Source organism: Miscanthus floridulus, chromosome 17 (genome assembly GCF_019320115.1).
Source record: "Miscanthus floridulus cultivar M001 chromosome 17, ASM1932011v1, whole genome shotgun sequence".
Taxonomy (NCBI): Eukaryota; Viridiplantae; Streptophyta; class Magnoliopsida; order Poales; family Poaceae; genus Miscanthus; species Miscanthus floridulus.
The window spans coordinates 85841476-85860842 of record NC_089596.1 but is presented as its reverse complement, the minus strand read 5'-3'; the positions used below and the strand labels follow the sequence as shown (position 1 = coordinate 85860842).

The 19367-nt window shown below is 45.1% G+C and overlaps 2 protein-coding genes and 1 long non-coding RNA gene across 6 annotated transcripts; 1 reads left to right on the top strand and 2 right to left on the bottom strand.

The window, feature by feature from the left end:
• Nucleotides 1-4540: 4540 nt before the first annotated feature.
• On the top strand, nucleotides 4541-7954 carry LOC136515005 (uncharacterized). Of its 4 annotated transcripts, XR_010773923.1 has the most exons (5): nucleotides 4541-5151; nucleotides 5488-5567; nucleotides 5967-6093; nucleotides 6226-6325; nucleotides 6716-7954. It is a non-coding gene; the product is annotated as an uncharacterized lncRNA (long non-coding RNA). The 4 variants fall into 4 exon arrangements; XR_010773922.1 differs by having other exon boundaries at nucleotides 6226-7954; XR_010773925.1 differs by having other exon boundaries at nucleotides 4541-5231; nucleotides 5493-5567; nucleotides 6226-7954.
• A 741-nt stretch (nucleotides 7955-8695) lies between these two features.
• LOC136515004 (uncharacterized) lies at nucleotides 8696-13103 on the bottom strand. Its single transcript, XM_066508705.1, has 4 exons — nucleotides 12491-13103; nucleotides 12019-12382; nucleotides 10277-10407; nucleotides 8696-9483 (listed from the first exon to the last, which is right to left on the bottom strand). The coding sequence occupies exons 1-4, from the start codon at nucleotides 12611-12613 to the stop codon at nucleotides 9004-9006; spliced, it is 1098 nt and encodes a 365-aa protein (XP_066364802.1). The 5' UTR covers nucleotides 12614-13103; the 3' UTR covers nucleotides 8696-9003.
• A 3571-nt stretch (nucleotides 13104-16674) lies between these two features.
• Nucleotides 16675-19135, bottom strand: LOC136517629 (RING-H2 finger protein ATL74-like). The gene has a single exon (XM_066511253.1). It carries the CDS (start codon nucleotides 18202-18204, stop codon nucleotides 17587-17589), a length of 618 nt encoding a protein of 205 aa, XP_066367350.1. The 5' UTR covers nucleotides 18205-19135; the 3' UTR covers nucleotides 16675-17586.
• Nucleotides 19136-19367: the final 232 nt, after the last annotated feature.

The following is a 19367-nucleotide window of genomic DNA, read 5'->3' as shown; positions in this document are numbered from 1 at the left end:
CCTTTTCCCATTCTTCTTATCTTTTTTATGCCCAATTCATACATAATACTGGTTAGTAATAACAGGTATGAAGTCGAAGAAAGTATGTAAAAGATAAATTTTCTTGAGTACCATGTATACACTTACTGTTTTGTGAACTGTTGTTGTTCTGAACACTATTCATTTATTTACATCAATAGGGAAAACTGGTACAGCTACGTATACATTCATTACAAAAAAAATAAGAAAACCATATTTTAGATTAAACCACACTCTTTACTGTTTCTCGCCAAAAAAAAAAATATTGGTCAGTGACACCATTAGTCATACAACCTGCAGTGCTGGGATTCTTTCTGATTACCTCAACACAATCTGCAGGTATGTTCTTGCCATTGATTGAGTGCTGGCACCGGCAGTAAAGCCTCAGGTTGTAAAACTAGCTCTCTTTGCTCCAACAAGAAAAGAAATAGTAGGTGCCCCTGTCAGCACTATCATCTTTATGTCGAGGATGGCATCTGCATCGAAAAATAGGCCCTGTTTCTCTCAATTTTCTTTGAACTTCTGATATCTTTATCTCTTGAATAAGTCCAGCTAAATATTAGTTACTCTATAATTTCCATCTTCCTACAAAGTGGCTGTACTGCTTAGCTTCTGAATGCATTTACCATGCAATAGTCTCCGAATCGAAAAGTAGGTCCTATTTTCTGTCAATTTCCTTTGAATTTTTTACATCTTTATCTCTTAAATAAGTCCAGCTGAATGTTAGTTACTACATAATACAAAATTGCTGTATTGCTTAACTTCTGAATAGATTTTTCATTGCCTCCATACCCATGAATGGTCCTCAAACATTTCATGATTTCAATCATGTATGCCGTGTGTTTTACTATTGCCAAATCAAGTACCAACTTTTACATGGTGTTCTTTTTTGTAAAGGTATTGCACAGCTAATTAATTTGGAAAAAGTAGATCCATATGTTGAAGTGCATGAAGAGAAAGAAGACTGCACTATATGGTGTTCAAGAACAACTCAAATGTCAGCTACACGATTCAGCTTTCCTGGATTACAAGAATAAAGATGCCTGGACCATGGGTGCCTACCAAATGTGAAGTGTAACACTCACTTCGTTTATATATAGTTGTCTCTAATTACATGCAGATTTGCTAATTCTGTAAAGAACAGATGAACAATCTACCCTACATTTTCTTATGATCTTTGTACTTAATGTTTAAATCTATCACTTATGGTGCCATTACACTATCATTCTCTTAGGAAGGATCTATGTAATATAAGCGGGTGTAGCCGGCAGATACAAACCATCCCGCAGCGAAGCGCGGGGTACCGACTAGTATAGAAAATTGAGAGCACACATGGCAAAATACAGCAGGAAAGCTTGGCTTGCAAGCATCACTCAATCTATTGAAAAAAAAAATCAAACACAAAGGCTTTCTTTGCTTACATAGTTACTTCATATGCGAGTATAGTTCTGTACATTCATACACACGCAAAACCAATTAGACACTCACTCAGTTAGGAGAGAAATGACCACCAGTCAGAAGAAAAACCAAAACCGTATATGCAAAGTTTACAGATCAGTTCAATGTCATAGTTCGGAGCCGTTGCTCTCTCGATTCAGCACTGGCAGGTCAATGTCCACTACTTCGACGTGCACTATCAGCTTCGCGAAGTCATCGACGGAGAACTAGCATCACTTTGAGCTAAGTCAGTGTCCTAACCAGCTGAACCACAATAGCGTTGTTGCATGTTTCTCGGAACAATTATACTTGTTTTATTTCAAACACTAAGAGTTATATGGTAGCAGCTCGGCGCCAAGATCTACGACTCTGAGGCCTTGTTCACGTCAGCGCCAAGTCACCGTCACCTCCGACGCCTCACTAAGACCCCGAGACGTGTTTCCTCGGCGCCAAAAGCCATGGCGCCGAGATCAGGGTCTATAAACGAAAATCAAACCAGCAGGAATCTATTTGTGAGTATTTTTTTTTAAAAAAAAATACAAAAAATAAAAAAAATCGGTAGCATGTCGTGCCATCTCCGTGGTCCAAGCATGGCACAAGGCCATGAGGCGAACTGGAACAGACATGACTCCGAGCGGGCAGTGTTGGGCTCGTTCGGGCCAAAAGCGGGTCTTGGACCAGCCCACCTACCAGCTTATTCGGCTGGCTGGGCTGGATCGTGGATTATTTACTGCTGGCTGGTTTAGCTGGTTTGGTGTGAGAGAAAAATATTATTCTAGCTTATAATCCACGATCGTTTACGGCCTGCCGAACAGGCCGTAAATCTAGCCATCTGGTCATCTATAAATAATTTTAAAATCGAATTGTCTAGTGTGTGATAGAAGTCAATCTGCTAACAAACCGTATGTCATGTTTGTTTCTGACGTTCTTCAAGTCTAATCATTCATTATATGGACTAATTTCTTTTTCTCAATACGTCGATCTCGCCCTTTTGTTTGGTCAAGTAGTTGGAAATTCGTGATCTAAAGAGAAAGAATTGGAAATTCATTGATACATGAACAAGAGTTGGAAACTCGTCGAAGTCGAGGCTTCAACTTACAGCCTCGCTAAACATAAATTAACCACCCACGTGTTAGGACCGGTTTTGAACGTGGGGATCATGAGAGAATCGGACTGTTTAGTGATGTGAAATTATTGGATTTCAAAGAAGCCTCAGCAGCCAAGATTGTCCTTGCGTGGCATTACAAATTGCAGCTGTTGATCGCGTGCGTCCTTCGCGCTTGTACGCTACTCCCAACAACTTGCTAGCACTATTCGGACAAGGGACGGCAAGGAGCACACAGTAGCACAGTTGTTGAGCCGTGACGGTACAGCTTTCAAAATTCAGGTCATGTTCGGCTTGCTCGTCTTTTTTTCCAGCCGAAACAATATTTTTCTCTCGTAACAATTCAACCGGAACAGTATTTTTCAGTCAGTTTCAGCTAAGTTTCAGACCAGCGAACGAGGCCTCAAAGCTCAAAGGATTCTTTGTGAGTTGTGACATCAAAAGTTGGAAAGGAAGGAGGTGTGTATGAAGCAATTAGATTTGTGGTATTTTCCTTGCGGCAAGTAGTAAAACACGAACAAAGAAATGCATCAGGTCGGGGAGGGGGGAACTCACTCGTGTCATGACGCAGCACTGACAACAACACAGCCAAGCAAACAGCCATGGGGGAGGGAAGCAAGAATTGGGAGTGTTCGACTGATATTAAAGCGTGCTGATTTGTACGGCTGATTTGTTGTGAGAAAAAATATTATACCATAACTGATAAACCGACAAATAAGCCGGTTGATAATATCAACCGAACACTAAAAAAGGCTAGAGAGATGGTTGGTGGGGCAGGGAAAGAAAAAGGAGCAAATTCCCCGAGTCGCCCACCCATGCCAGCTCGGCGATGTCCTCGCCTCCTCAGCGTGCCACCCGGACCCCAAAACCTGCTGTATCCCAAAACTGCGGTTCCAGTTGGTCCCTCTGCAAAAGTTACCTATCTGGTCTCCATAACGCTATTGAATCAGCCGAAATCAGCACTCAAGCCATGGTGCCCTTGCATGCCGATCTTTTACAGATCAATCAGGCAAAGGTTTGTGGTAGGTGGCCAGGAGTGCCCTTGCATGCCGATCTTTTACAGATCAATCAGGCAAAGGTTTGTGGTAGGTGGCCAGGAGTGCCCTTGCATGCCGATCTTTTACAGATCAATCAGGCAAAGGTTTGTGGTAGGTAGCCAGGAGTACAGATATGATATAGGAGTATCAAAAAGTAGCTGCCCAAGAGAGTATGCACAGTAGCAACTTACAAAGGAATCCAAGGCAAAATGATGTTACTTTAGCAGATTCAACTGCAACTTTAGCCAGCAGTGAAGTGGTCAAATAGAAGCAGCCAGGAAGAACATCGTACCAGAAGCCTCCGTATAGCAACTTTATATGCTTGTCCCAGAAAAACTAACCGCAAAGTAACACATGAACTGTTGCGCACCCAAATCTGAAGCAAGGCCACCAGCCGCCAGCCCCTGAGCTAGGCCATAGCATGATTGTTTGTATCAACCATTGGCGCAATCAGACAGGACATATGCACGAAGTATTAAATATAGATTAAAAAATAATTAATTGTACAGTTTATGACTAATTTACTAGACAAATCTTTTAAGTCTAATTAGTCTATAATTTAATAATGTGGTGCTACAGTACACATGTGCTAATGATGGATTAATTAGGCTTAATAAATTCGTCTCGCGAATTACCGATGGATTCTGTAATTTATATTTTTATTAGTATCCGAACACCCCATACCACACCCATATATATGACACCCGACGTGACACGTCAAGCAAACCATGTCTCTTGCAAATACCTCTGTTCGCTTGGTAGTAAACGATCATAAATTTTTAGCCAGAACAGTATTTTTTTCTCACATCAAACCATCCCACAGTAATAATCTATGATCATATACTATCATATCAGCACCCGCCGAACAGGCTGGATGTATCAAATCTCTACAACTAAAAAGACCCGGAGGTCCTCGTCACCGCTAAACTAATCGCCCCCCTCACCCCTATCCCCTCCCTGCGCTAATTACCCCGCACCGCTCCCGCGGAACCGCCGCCTGCCCATGACGCCGACCTCCTTCCCTCGCGCCCGTAGAAGTGAACAACCGTAGCTGCTTCGCCCGATCCGAAGCCAAGCCTCCCACGTTTCTCGTGCAGGACGGGGAAACAAAAGCTCGGGGAAGCGGCGGCGGTGGCCTCCTGTGCCCTAAGTAAGAGGCAGCTAGGCGAATCGAGCGGCGCGGCTAGGCGAATCGAGCGGCGGCGATCGCTGTGGACTCGCTGCGCCGTCGACTCGCCATCATCGCCGGCCGCTCGAGCTTCCCAGCGCCGGTCCGCGCTTCCCGCCCCCAGCGGTTCCCCGAGTCGCTGCCTGCTTGCGTTTCCCCGAGCCAGCGGTCGAAGGTCGCAGAGCGCTCACCGTCACCGGAGCTCGTCCACGCCACGGTGAAGCCCGCTGCCGGGGAAGGGAATTCAGGCGGTCGCGCGCCGCTGGTGAAGCCCGCCGCCGGCCTCCCTGCCCCTTCCCCGCGGACGCCCCTGCCCTGCGCCGTAATGACCTGCTACACCTGGAGCTGGTTTGTGGCTCAGACAACCTGCCATCTCTCAGTCTCAGGTACACACCGGCGACAATGCTTTATCCTACATGGTTAGGCTCGGGGGAAACGCGACACTGCTTTGCTTGTTGCAGAAGGGGTAATTTCTTCCAAGCACAATCATCTTACTCCACTTGAACAAAACAAAACAAAATATAGTTCTGCTCTTTGTGCAGTGATTGCAAATAGCTTATCAATCATAGATATGGCTCCGAGTAGGAAAGTTTTTTTTGTTTTGTTCAAGTTGTCATCCTACAACTTTTGTTGCATTAATGCCACACATAAGCCTTTTTATGGTTAGTTTTCGCCTTTCTGCACTGCTACTGAGACTGACCTGTGTTTATGGAACAATCCAGTGCAGGCAAGTCAAAGAAAAATCTATATTTTGATTGATGCTGAAAGAAAGAGGGAGGGGCCGGACAAGAAAAATCCTTAGGTAAGCTGTTGGATTGCAAAAGAGCATAACTGCATAATCCTGCCCAAGACACCCCCAGTTTACCAGCTTCTCCTTGTAGCAATGTAAACCGCTTACATTTCCTATGACTGACGCAAGAAATTTCTTTATATACTTCTCATGGTGTAAGGCCCGTTGTCATATTATTTGTGATGCAAAAGTGTGTTGCCTTTGTTTTACTGTAATCTAGCTTAGAGTGGTAACTGTAGTTGGATTAGCATAATCAAATCAGGTGGTTGGCAACAAAATTTCCTTGTGCTGGATATTTTGGACTTTTGGTACACTAAATCCTTTGGCCTTTGGCATTTGTTTAGCACTTTCAGTTCTTTGGTATCTTGTTGATTAGTGATTACGTTCTTTCCACACGATCTATATTTGTAGGCTTGGACAGGAGCCTCATCAATATCTGTTGCTTTAGTATCCATGCTTTCAAAGTTACCAAACATCAAATTTGTTAGTGTAACCCTGGGGGAGAAAGGTTGCTTAATGTTTGAGAGAAGCATAACAGGTTCGTTTACCATAGCTTTGTGTGCTAATGTTAGCTAAGTACTTGAGATAAGACATGGGTACAGTGCATTATGTATTCTATCCGCAGAGGATCCACTGATTTTTTTTTTTGGAAACAAAAAACGCGTTGCAGATGCTTCTGAGGCAGGGGAAATAGATGCAGAGGCTTTATTCGAAACACTAGAGAAGAAAGTTGACCAGAGCTCATTATACCAAAATGCATTCCATCCAAGGTATGATGCCTTACAATGCTTCCTGGTCTGGGTGTATTTTGGTATGATGCCTCACAATGCTCATGGTTTGGGTGTATTTTGGTATATTCAAATGAGCCCAAAACATTATAGAACTGATATGGAATATGGATAGATAGGGTTTGATTTAAGATGATTTTATGACGAACAATCAATGAATTGGAGTTATTATAATTGGGATATTGATTTTACAAGTTGGACTGTGGGTTAGCCTCCTCAGTAGTTTAGTTTGCTTTAATGTGTCATTTTTCCAAAAATCTATTGCTAGCACTTGAATTATCAACCTTAAAAAATGTAAAGATTGTTCTGTTTTCCTTTTCCTGCTTCTTTGATCACTTTGCTAAAATTCCTGCGGGTGATCTGTGTTCCAAGCCGACTAGAACGCAGCAGGCCTGACGCATCGACGAGAGCTGTGCAGTAGCAGACCCAAGCTACCCAACACATCTCATCTCAAGCTCCCCGTACCTTGATCTTCACGCAGGTTCATTTACTTTATACACAAACCAAAGTCATGTTCCAGTTCCCGGAGATCATGCAAAAATTCAAACGCTATAGGCTCAGTCAGTTCATTCTAACTCTAAATAACTCTATGTTTGTGGGATAGAGAGGGTGATTTACTCAACCTGACAAAGTGACACCTTGCCATAGCACTAAAAGAGTGGACTTGTATAAATAAATTTTAAACAATACAAATAGTAGCCATGTGTATTTTCAGAATGCTTGTTGACAATATGTGCTGGTGGCTGGCATCTCTGTCAAATAGTTTGCACACCAGAACTAATATTCCATGATTATTTTGGTAATGCTCAAATAGTCAAATTACATACCATTCAGCTTGCAAGAAGTCCTACTTGATGTAACAAGCGATAGGAGAGGAGAAGAAGAGAAATGTAGGCCTGCAGGCCACTAAGGCTGTGCCATTCCTCTAACCAACCAACCAACCACCCTCACCTTTCCTTTTTACAATATTTTAACTAATGGAAATAAGCAATATAAGCCAATGATCTTAGCATGTGCCAACCAACCACCCTCACCTTTCCTTTTTACAATATTTTAACTAATGGAAATAAGCAATATAAGCCAATGATCTTATAGCATGTCTGAATTTGCTGGGCTAAGACAGGAATACTTGTTGTACCAGATTGTTATACGAGCTAATGATGACTTACCATTTTGCTTGTTCATTATCTGAATTGTAGTTCAAAAGGTATTCCAAAATGCTCTATGCCCAGTGGTACTTGAATGAGCTGGTATGCATGTCTTTTTCACTACCAAAATTCTCTACTTTCATACACAGTAATGGTTTCTTTTTAGTTGTATGTATGACAACCACTGTCTCATACACTCCTAAAAATGTTTCTCCTCTTGGTCAGTCGAGAGAAGGTCCCTTGATGGTGATAAATAACAAAGTCTTGATGTTCATTTCGAGGTGTTAGTTTAAATTCCTATTTTGTTTATAGGAAAATAACAGGGCCACAGGGTACTGCAAATAGGTTCACTTTTTATCGATCGAGCTGTTTCAATGAATATATCCATCTGATGAAGCGAACTAGTGTGGCCGCCTGTAAAACTTTGCTTTTTTTGTCATTATTTATTTCGTGTACCTGAGAATTGTTCTTCATTAATTACTTGGAGTTAGATTTTTTTTTTTCATATCATGTAAGGCTAAGCTATCCCTTGTCACTGATGAATATATGTTTTGTGTATAGCTGTAGTTCCAAACTAGAACATGTTGCATTCTATCTCCGTTTTTTAAGGCACATACACGTTGGACCTATGTGCGGGCATGGTCAGGTTGTGCATGGGTTTTGTATTTTGTGTTATCACTTAATCAGGTTTGCCTCTGTTAGATCAATCCAATAGTTCCATGCATTCCATCTGGTGTTAGTTTTCTACAAAAGAATGATTCTTTGATACACCACAAAGTTATGTCGCCATTTAATTCACGGGAACAGCAGTTGTGATTAATTTAGTAATGTTGGGCAAGGATCATTTTCCAAACGATTAAATTATTATGCGGTGGCAACGAACGGGCATTTCACCTAGTACATATAACATGAACCGGAAGAAGCGAAATGCAAGAGGAATGCAAAAGGTAAACGAACAAACAGAAAAAGCGGAAAGGAATGCATGTGATGAGGTGGCCACCAATGTTCTCGCACAGCTCTAAAGTGACAGCAGAATGTGCACTACTACAATTCGGACACAAGCTGAAGCAAATTATGCGTTGCGTCTGATATGGCAGCTCAGCAGGATCTGCTTCCAACCAGCCCAAGCGTGCAGCATGAATGATACAAATAATGATATAGAACTCAGGAATCTGTGCAAAAAAGAATAATTACCTCCACGAAAGAATAAAAATGTGTGTTTTGGTTATATACTAACAAATTCTTCTGTAGCATTACAACCCCAAAAGAACTAAAATCCGTACTGCTAACATATCGTGTGTCAGCTCAGAGAAAAAAAAAGTGAAACACTATTGTACAAACCGTATGAAGTGAGGCAATCCTTCACCTCTTCCAGGATACGGGTCACTCTATCAAGCATGAGTTCCATCAGTTCGAGCTGTAGTTGTCTTTCATTGACTCCTCCCTGCAAGTCAGGCAGATGGAAGTATCTTCTCCCTCATTTGACAGCTACATTCAAAGTTCTGTAGGAGCTTAGTCATCCCAATCCACATCCCAACCATCTTTGCTATTCGTCTGTGTCTGTGATCTCAACGAAAGGCCATTTGCTGAGACACTGCTTGTAGGTTTCTTATCTGCAGGTCCTGCTGGTGCTTCTTCATCATCCCAGTCATCATCCCAGCCGTCTTCCCAGCCATCTGTGGTGCTTGCGGTGTTGTCCACCCCTGAAGAGTTCGGTGCTTGACCTCCCATCTCAAGCTGTTGGTATGGGACTCCAACATTGCCTCTTCTCTTTGCAAACTTACAGCAGGTGCATACAACGCCCACCAAAACAATAGTGAAAGCAAAAAAAGAGGCTCCATAAATTGGATTCAAACGCATTGCATAGGCTGCAAGCTGCTGCAACTGTTGCTGCAAATCATAAACCGATTGCCCAACATGTATGATGCAGTCCTCCTCTCCATTACTTAATGTAATATTCCCAACATCTGAACTGGTATATGTTATGTTCATCTGGTAATATAAATTGGATCAAAAAAATTAGTGGACAAGAAAATCAAAATGATAATGCATATAATAAAATTTCAAACAAAAACCTTGGAATAGTAATTACTCCCTCCGTCCTAAATTATGGAGTAGTTCACTTTAGCTTTATCCTAAGTCAAGCTTCTCTAACTTTGACCAAGTTTATAGGAAAAATACACCAATATCTATGACATCAAATTAGTTTCATTAAATTCTCCATGTCTTGATAGTGCATTTATTTCAGCTTGCAGATGTTAATATATTTTTCCAAAAATTTGGTCACAGTCAGAGAAGTTTAACATTGGACAAAGCTAAAGCAAACTATAATTTGGAACGGAGGAAATACTATATTTAGACAAGCACGCATTTAATCCTCTTAAAAATATGAGAAACAAATGCAGTTCAATTGCATCAGATATGTAAGGAACAAAGACTCAGCTTGTATGCTCAAAGGCCTAGTATTCTGGTTAGTCTCAAAGGTCACATGTAGCTTCTCAATCTCAAACGGAATGCACAGGCAATCTACCCAGTCTAACAACTCAAAAGTACATACCCTACTACTACAGGCCCCGAATGAACACATGAGGTGAGAATGGGGAACCATGAAAAATCTTACGCTCTAAAGTAAAGCCAATTTTGAAACACTACCTCACCATATATGACCCAAAGTTAATTTGGCTGATCAGTTACTTGAGTAAATCTCAGCATCTATTCGACTTAAATATGCATACTATTCAAGAAAACCTAATATGCAAATGTTGTAACAGAGTACATTACATACCTGTCCAAAGGCACCCTTGATAAGATGTAGAGGCTTCTTATCATTTTTTATATTTGATGATGGTTCTTTGACATTAACGTCAATATCATTTTGGCCTTTATTCTGGACAATAATATATGACCCACCTGAAGCTGCAAGAATAAACAAAAGGCCCATTTTATATTCATGACAGTGTAGGCCATACATATGTTATGCATTACTATGATTTCCATGTCTATTCATATATCTCAAGGCCAGAGAAACAAAAAATACAGTTTACATTAAATAACGGCTTTATCATTCCTGAAACAACCTCAGCTTATGTACCAATATTTTCTTTCAGTATCTGTTAAAACGTTTAGTGTTATCGGTTTTAGGGAAGAAAAACTGCCAGATCTATACAGTAAAATTGAACTTAACCAATAACCATTAACCACCGTTTCATATGTTCATGATGACATAATAACTAAAACAGGCACATCCCTGGCGTCATTGTACCATACATTTTTATTGTCGCCCACAATAGGACCTCTTTCCTGGTTTTATGAGGAAAGAAAGGCTAATATATGACAAAAAAAGATTTAGGACGATGCAGTGATGCACTTAGATGGCAAACCATTGTATGGTGTGAAACACTGAAACTTGAGAAATATACTTCCGAGCTTAGACCCCATTTTAATCCCATGGGATTCTGGGAATCCAGATAAAAAACAATCCCAGAATCTCAATATCTCATCCAAACGGTCTGGATTTTAAAGAGATTTTAACTCAAAGATTCTTAGAATCTCAAAACTGCTGTGATTATTTTTATCCGGATTCTCATATCTCATTGAATTCAAACGGGCCCTTAATTAATAGTTGGTTCACATATTATGTTAACGTTGGAAAATATTTGAAATTTCTACAACTTAAATTTAAGGATATCCAGGCATGTAAATTATCTTATGACCTCTAACTGTTTTCTTGATATCGTGAGGCACTTCCCACCATAGATTAATACAATTACATCTGACTAGAATCACAAGGTAAATGTACTCACCGAATTATATATGCAAATAGGAAACACTACCAATGTTATCAAGTCGCCTGATTAATCACGATTAGTCGTCCTAGTCGGAATCCTGGACTCGACTAGGGGCTATGACTCGATTAGGGTGATTAGTTTTGTGGTTGTCCGAGTAGTCGGATGACTAGGGGGTAGACGACCAGAAACAAAATGGAATTGCTCGGCAGCTTAGGACATGGGCTGCATCTAGGATGGCATGGGCCACTTGGGCTCATGTTTTTTCAGCCCAATTTGCAACCCTACATGCAGCCACCACCCTAAAGTTATCTTCATGCTTGATTTGTACTCTAGGACATATATCATATTAGTCTATGTTTGGTATGTTAGTCTTGATATATATAGGACGACTAGGACCGACCTTGGACAACTAATCGTGACTAGTCACCTAGTCAGTCCCATGGTGACTATGCTTAGGATCAACTAGACAACTTGATTGAACACTAGTACTATAAATGCAGTTTATTCTGAACAAAACGCGTGAAATGAATCACATTGCTTTTACGGTTTTACCCGTGCAACAAACTAACCAAAGCTAAAAGGCAGATACACATGAACCTTTATGAACTACAAATTCAATACAACACTCCTAATTCTGACTCAACATCCCTGATACAGCAATCAGATAGCAAGGGGACATTCAGAAAGTGATACTTAATAAATTATACTGCTGAATTTCCAATAGAAACTAAGGCATTACCATCATCAGAAACCAGAAGGCAAGCAGAAAATTCCTTTCCAGAGGAACACTTGTGCACACACTTCTCCATCGCCTCCTTCAGTTTATCAGTCTCCTCCCTCCTCCCCTGACTTCCTGTGTCCTCCTGGCCCATCCCGCCATTCGGTCCTGTAACTCCTGGGGGAGGCTTGGCCGCCTTCTGCGAATTAGTCTCCTGCATGGGCGGCGGTGGCGGTGGCGGTGATGATGCAGATGCCTGTGCTTTATCCCCTTCCTTGGTATCCTTCGGTGGTGATGGCAATCGTGCTAGTGGTTTCTGATGCTGCTTGCTCTCAGCCTGCTGCGCAGCTGAAGACTGTCCAGAATCGGTTGGTGCAGGAGCGTCCTGTAGAGATCCAAACAACCTCTGAATCCAAATTCCCTTCAATCTATTCACGAATCACGAAAATGCTAATCTAAAATGCTAACTAAGCATAGATGATAGGGTCCTCACCTCGCCGGAGTTGGGGTTCTCGCCTTCCCGAAGACTTCTACCTGAAGCAGAAGCAGGGGCAGGGAGTAGCGCCGAGGTGGCGAGTAGTAGCACGACGACCGCGGTGAGTCCGCAGGCGCCCATCGGCTGGGACCCCGGGCGGGAGACTAGTTACCGCGTCAGCCGATTCGTCGTCTATTCCGGCAGCGCGGCACGGCTCCTGATCGCATCGGCCGTGGCGCCCCGGCGGCTCCCCCCTCGACGACAGATCCGGGATCCCGACGAGGGCGGGGGGCGCCGCCTGGTCGGGATCTGGAGGGTGGGGGGGGCTCGCGTTTTCTGCAGCCTCGGTTCGAGAATCGAGATTTCGTGGGGTTCTATTGGCCCTATCGATGCAGCTGCAGGCGAGGAGGATTTCGGGTGCGTGAAGAGGACCAGAGGAAGATTTGGGAGGAGGCCTTCGCGGCTGCCGGCTTGGCTACGCGCAGGTGCAGTTCGTCGCGGTCAGACTTGCGCCGTCCGTGGACCATTGTGGTTTGGTCTCCGTTTCGGTGAAAATTTTGTTGGAGACGCACACAACACAACTTGTACGGGCTCTGGACCAAACTTCGTTGAAATTTCGGCCCCGTTCGTCTTACCCAATTTGATCTGTTCGATTTTTTTTTAGTCAGAACAACGTTTTTTCTTACAATAACTCAGCCAAAATAATATTTTTCCCTGAATCTACAGAAAAAAAACTCAAAAGAAAAGGTTTATCCATCCACATGAATCTACAGAGCAAAGTGGAGATGGTAAATAGAATTATAATAAAAAGTAGTAGCAAGTAGTGTTATTTCAGGAATGCAAATAGAGGACCGAGCGTAGCTTGGTTGGCTTGCTCGCTAGGTTCGGCACTCGCGTGTTTCACAGGGTCTTTCCCCTTTTAATAAATTTGCAGGTCCTGTGTATCTGTAGTTTTACGCGTGGATGTGCCACAATGGTCAGGGTTACGTGCCTGTCACGTGCGAAGCCAGGATGACTTCGGATATCTCTCAGCCACGTGCAGTCTCTTCGTGTAGATGTAGGTCTAGTGTGCACACTAGGGTGGGTGGTGTGTGAGTTTATGTGCGTGTGATGGTGTGAGTTGGTGTGTACGTTCAGATACTATAACTTGTACTGAAAAGTTGAGACAAAAAAAAAGGAATGTAAATGGGATTCACACAAAGGATCAGATTGCTTGCTGTTGCAGTATGTAGCTTTGCAAAAGCACATGGAATTTTCTCTTTCTGGGGCATGTGGAATGAATAAGAGTGACAAAGATGGAATCTCGTATAATACTGTTATGGTGTAGCCTTAAGGCAAGGTGCTATGTTAATATGTTGCCATGTTCGTTTCTCTTATAATCCGTATTTTTTAGTTTATTTTTTTAGTCAGAACAGTGTTTTTCTCTCACAACAAATCAGTCAAAACAGTATTTTGGTTTGTTTTTTCAGCGAAGCAAACGGGACTTCCTTGCGTGGATGGGAAACATTGCAGCCGAGTGAGTCACGGATTCACAACACACGGACAGATTTATGGACAGTTGTACAAGCCTGCAAGATGAATTAGAGGTTTAGAGCCATGCATGTTTAATTGGTCGATAAATCCTACAAAAAGGTTCGCTCGTCAGTGCACTGATCCCTGCCGTCCTTCCCACGTCAAGCTCGCACAAACTTTCGTGCCAAAGAAATGGCGTATAGCCACCTCGCTGGAGGACCACACTGGACACTGCACGCATGTCTAAATACCACGCACGCACGTCGACGACCGGGGCATTAGCATCAGTGCAGTGGAGCCGCTGCCCGCTGCCGCGCATTGCCATGGACACGGACGTGGGGAATTTGCCAGGCGGCGCGGCCATCGCCGAGGACGTCATGTCGCGGTTTAGCCTCGACGTGAGCGCCGGGTGCGGCGGGCGGCACAGCACGCTGCTCAACGAGTACGAGCGGCTGGCGTTCGAGGCGCAGCTCAACCGGGCCATCGTGCTGCGCCGGTGCTACTCCGAGCCCAGCCCCGTCCAGCTCTCGGCGGAGCATCAGCAGCGCCCACCAGCTAGTGGTGGTCATGATGCGCGCGCACCGCCACCGCCTCGTGGGGCTGGGGCACCCGACCTGCAGGGAGAGGCGGCGCAGCGCGACGGGGGCGGGGGCGGGAAGTTCTGGCGGCTCCACGAGGTGCTGGCCCGGTGGCTCGAGGCGTTGAGGCCGGTGTTCCGCTGGCTGAGGAGCGCGTGGGAGTGCCGGAGGAGGAAGCAGCCGGCTGATGCGGCACGGCGCCCGCCGCCGACGGTGCCGCGGGTGCAGTTGATGGACTACCTTCGTTAGTTCCTGTTCCACCATGTTGATGTGCTTGATGCTGTGTGAAGACCGTAAATCGATAATAGCCCAAAGCTCATTGATTCCCCAGTGCCATCTTGGAATATACATGGGCTTGGCCCACAATAGAAGTTCCTGAGATTCTTAAGAAAATTTTAAAGGCTCATTCATGTGAGCAAGAGGGAAAGAGTAGGAACATGTAGTCTCATGTTGTTCGGAAAGTAGAGGTAGTCATGCTTAGAAGACATCTCCACTTCCTTAAGTCTAGTATGAGGAGATGAAAGGAGACATACACATGCGCAATCGCTCGACTTCTTTTTTGCAGTTTTGGTTTTCTGGGATAGGAGTCCTAAACGCTAGATCGTGATCGTGACCTGAGATCGAGTTGGACAGACCTATGTAAGTAGCCTATTGGCCACGTCAAAATGCATCTAATCGAGCTAGAGTTTTTGCTTCTAGTCGAGCATGAATGTGTAATTTATTCAATTTCAAATTTAAGAAAACTTTAACAGGCATTTAATCAAGTTTGCGGATAGGAGTCCTAAACGCTAGATCGTGATCATGACCCGAGATCAAGTTGGACAGACCTATATAAGTAGTCTATCGGCCACGCCAAAACGTATCTAATCGAGTTAGGTTTTCTGCTTCTAATCGAGCATGAATGTGCAATTTATTCAATTTCAAATTTAAGAAAACTTTAACAAACATTTAATTTTAAAAATCTAAAATTGCATGAATAAAATTTATAAGCCCACCCATAATTCCTCTACTAATCTCCTCTAGATGTTTTCTTCTTTTTATTTTTTATTCCAACTCAAATTAATAGGGGCAAACGCTCAAACAGTAGAAAAGTCACAAACTTAAAAGATAAGGACAAACAAGGGCAAGAATACCATTGTCTCATTTCCTGCATTTAGAGAATCATGTGTTCCATGCGTAAGGTCTTAATGTCTCAAAGTTCTTGTCCTTTTTTTTTTGGAAAGCAACCGACAAGAGTTTTTTCATGCATGTATTAATAGAGTAAAAGCAAGTGAGAAGAGTTTTTTTTCATGCATGTATCTATCTATATGACCTATAAAGATGAATCCACTAACTGTCGTTTACTCTGATTTCTCTGCAACCACATAAAACCATATCATTGCTTTTGTTTCAGTCGTCTGATCTTATTTTGTGTTTGGTTCGTGAGACGATGGGGGATGGGATGGCAAGTCCAGTTTTTTGGTGTTTAGTTCCGGAACAACAGGGCATTTCCACATCTAAGGGTCCATTTGGTTGGGCTAAACTCAACCAAAAGAGCTGTTTTTTCTTAGTATGTTTTTGAAAGCACCTTAGACCCTATTTTTGGCTTTTGGCTTTCTGCTTTTAAAATTGGTGGAATAAAGAACTTTTTCATAGTTGTTTCAAGAGAGGTAAATATAGGAGGTATAATTTATACTTGTTTCAACCAAAAAGCTTCCAACTTGTCCACAGCTTACAGCTCACAATAGTTTTTCCACAACTCATAGCCCACAACAGCTTTTCTCCATAGCCACAACTCAACCAAGAGACCCTAAACCAAAAAGAAAACAAGAACCGTCCTATCATTTTCAACCGAAAAAGGACAGGGACGGTTCCATCTTTCACAGCTTGGTTAGGTCTATCCTACTATGTTTCGGAAGAAAAAAAGTTCTTAGAAAATTTGTGCTCCATATTTGCATGATTAACTCATCTGTCATCCAAAATACCACTTCCTAAAATCCAAATCATTTACCTAGTTAGTAGAGGAATCAGGTTCCAACGATGAAACTCCAAATCCTGAGATATTTTACTCAAGTTGCATAAAAGACAGACAAGGCCACAAGGGGATAGGGTGAAAATGACTTAGCACCTCTCATCCTTCTTTTTTTCTATGACGAAGAAATTCAGCACATTTTCAACTGTGGTTATTCACACCCTACAAAAGTGATTTATGTCTTATTTAGCTACACTCATATCCACATCAATCCACGTATATTATTAGAATAAGCTAAGATGAAAACTATATCTAGCTCAACACATATAAATTGAAGTACATATGAGTGTACCAAAACAGGCCACCTGAGACAGTCTTCCGTCCCCAGTCCACCTACGGTTCAGGTTCAGCCAGCAGCCCAGCTCCTCAGGACGCGTACGTTTCTCCACGCGTGCCGCGTGAACACCGGGCGACGACGACGGACCACGCACCCTGCAGCTAGCCGTGGCCATCGGGTTTGGCGCCACGGAGTGATCTCGGTGGTTGCAGCGACGACGCGCGATCGGCTTTCGCTTCAGATTAAGGCATGCAGTTGTCACGCAGCAACCCGCATCAGATTAATTTGCACTCCGATCAGCGCACGGCCACCGTACCGCTTCCAGGCGTGCGGCAGCCGGAACGCGCACCACCTGCCGCCGCCGGCGACGAACGCACGGGTACGGTGCACGCGTCGATGCGCATGAGCATGTCTTACCGCATGGTTGCTTATTTGTAACACAAGTTCTCGTACGGCGCCGCCGAACACGCACAGTGATCGAACAACTGGGCAGCTACTCATACATTTGACGACCGGCATGATGCTACTACACTAGCTAGCAGTACACTCCAAGTAGCGTCATCTAGTGCAAGTGGACCAGCCGTCGCCGGATAATATCGGAGATATTTTACATGAGCTTCTGCACGGCGACAGAACAGTGCAGAGCTAGAGCTATACCTTGCTCTGTTGCGTGTGCGCCTACCACCCACTAGGTCCGTCTGCTTCGCGTCCCGATGGCCATGCTCCCCTCCGTCCCTCACGCGATGACCACGGCGATGGTGTCGCTATCCGGCCGCCGCCGGCTCTGGCCGCCGCCGGCTTTGGCGGGCTTGACGCCGTCGATCACGGGGCGGCGGCACGTCGGGCACGAGCCGCGGGACAGCAGCCAGGCGTCGACGCACGGGACGTGGAAGCCGTGCCCGCACCGCGGCAGCACGCGCACCTTCTCGCCGTCCGCGAACTCGCCGAGGCAGATGGCGCACACGTCCTCGTCCTCGTCCCCGGCCCCGGCCTCCTCCCCCTCCCCCGCGGCGACGTAAACCTCCACGGGGATGCTCCTCAGCGCGCGCTTCCTTATCCCGCCCCGGACGCCCGCGCAGGACGACGACGCCCCGTCGCCGCGGCCGCCGCTGCCGCCGTCCGCGGCCCGTCCCCCGCACCAGAGCGCGCACCTGGCCAGCGAGTGGAGCGCGACGGCGAACAGCAGCGCTAGGAACAGCGCCGCCAGGAGGATCACCGTGTTGGTGTCGAAGGTCGCGTCGGGCACCGGCGCCGACGCCGCGCATCCGACGCCGCCGGCAGTACCGTTCACGGCCGCTGCCGGCCCCGCCTTCGCCAGCGCTGGCGCCGGCGCCTTGGAGTCCCGACGGTCCATGCCACCAGCTTTCGCGCGCGACTGCTCCTAGCTACCTTGCCTGCTGTGCTCTGTCCGCGGCAGCAGCGATGCATGTAAGAGGCGCGATCGCGATGCACGGTTCGGGGCTGTTGCGCGAGTGTGGGTGCTTGTAAAGGGGCGATCCCTGGTGGCTCCGCTCCGATCCCCGGCTTGAAGGGATAGGCACACGGGCGACGGGTGGTGCCGCCCGCTCGCTTTTTGATTGCTTTGCAGGTAAAGCTAGCTAGCTAGGACTGGAAGCTGAACTAGAGAATAGCTTCCTTGCGTACTTGGGCAGGACAAGCCCCGGATTTGGAAGCTACTAGCTCGCTAGTCTACAGTCTACACTGGTGCATTTCCGCGCGGCGAAAAGGGCTTCTCGCGACCGTCCCCGTCCGTCCGCCGGACCGTCACATCTCCTTGGTGGCCATGGCCTGGTGTCTGGTGTCTGAACCAGCGACGTCGTGTCCGTGGGCAGTTGGTCACTTCTTTGCTCGGAGCGCCGCACCGCGGAACGCATGCAAGCGCACGCCCGGCCTGCCGTCTTTCACGACACGTCGACACGAGTTGCCCGCGTCGCGTTGGCTGGGTACGCGGGGAGCGTGGCACGCGAACGCCGGCACGACACGAAATGCTCTTTCGGGGATTCCTCCGATCGAGTGTGTCACCGAGCTCGCTTTTTATGCCCTTTGGAGCGATTGTTACTGGACGCCTTTTGCGTTAGTGAGGGTTTGGATGTGACAGGTCGTGACAAATAATGCATTATGCATGCGAGTGCTAAAGCCTAAAGCAGATAGCAGTAGCACGCACCACTCTCATGTTAGCTGGTGCACGTTGTTTTGTCCAAACATTAAGGTGAAAGCGCGCGTGACATGGAGATATCGTATCGTGTGTTGCCCTGGCGCCAAAGGAGAGAACAGAGAGGGATGGAACAGAGTTGGTTAGGTTGTGTATGTGCTTCCCCTGCAAATGATACACTTCATAAATGCATATCCGTGATGATGTATCATATACGCTCCAACCTGCCAATATGTATCTGGCTTTCGATTAGAACCTGGTTCGCTTGATCGTATCAGCCATGCTTATCAGCTATGATACAGTTTTTTTTTCTCACAACAAAACAGTATTAGCTGACTTATAAGCCACAGAAACGAACATGGTGT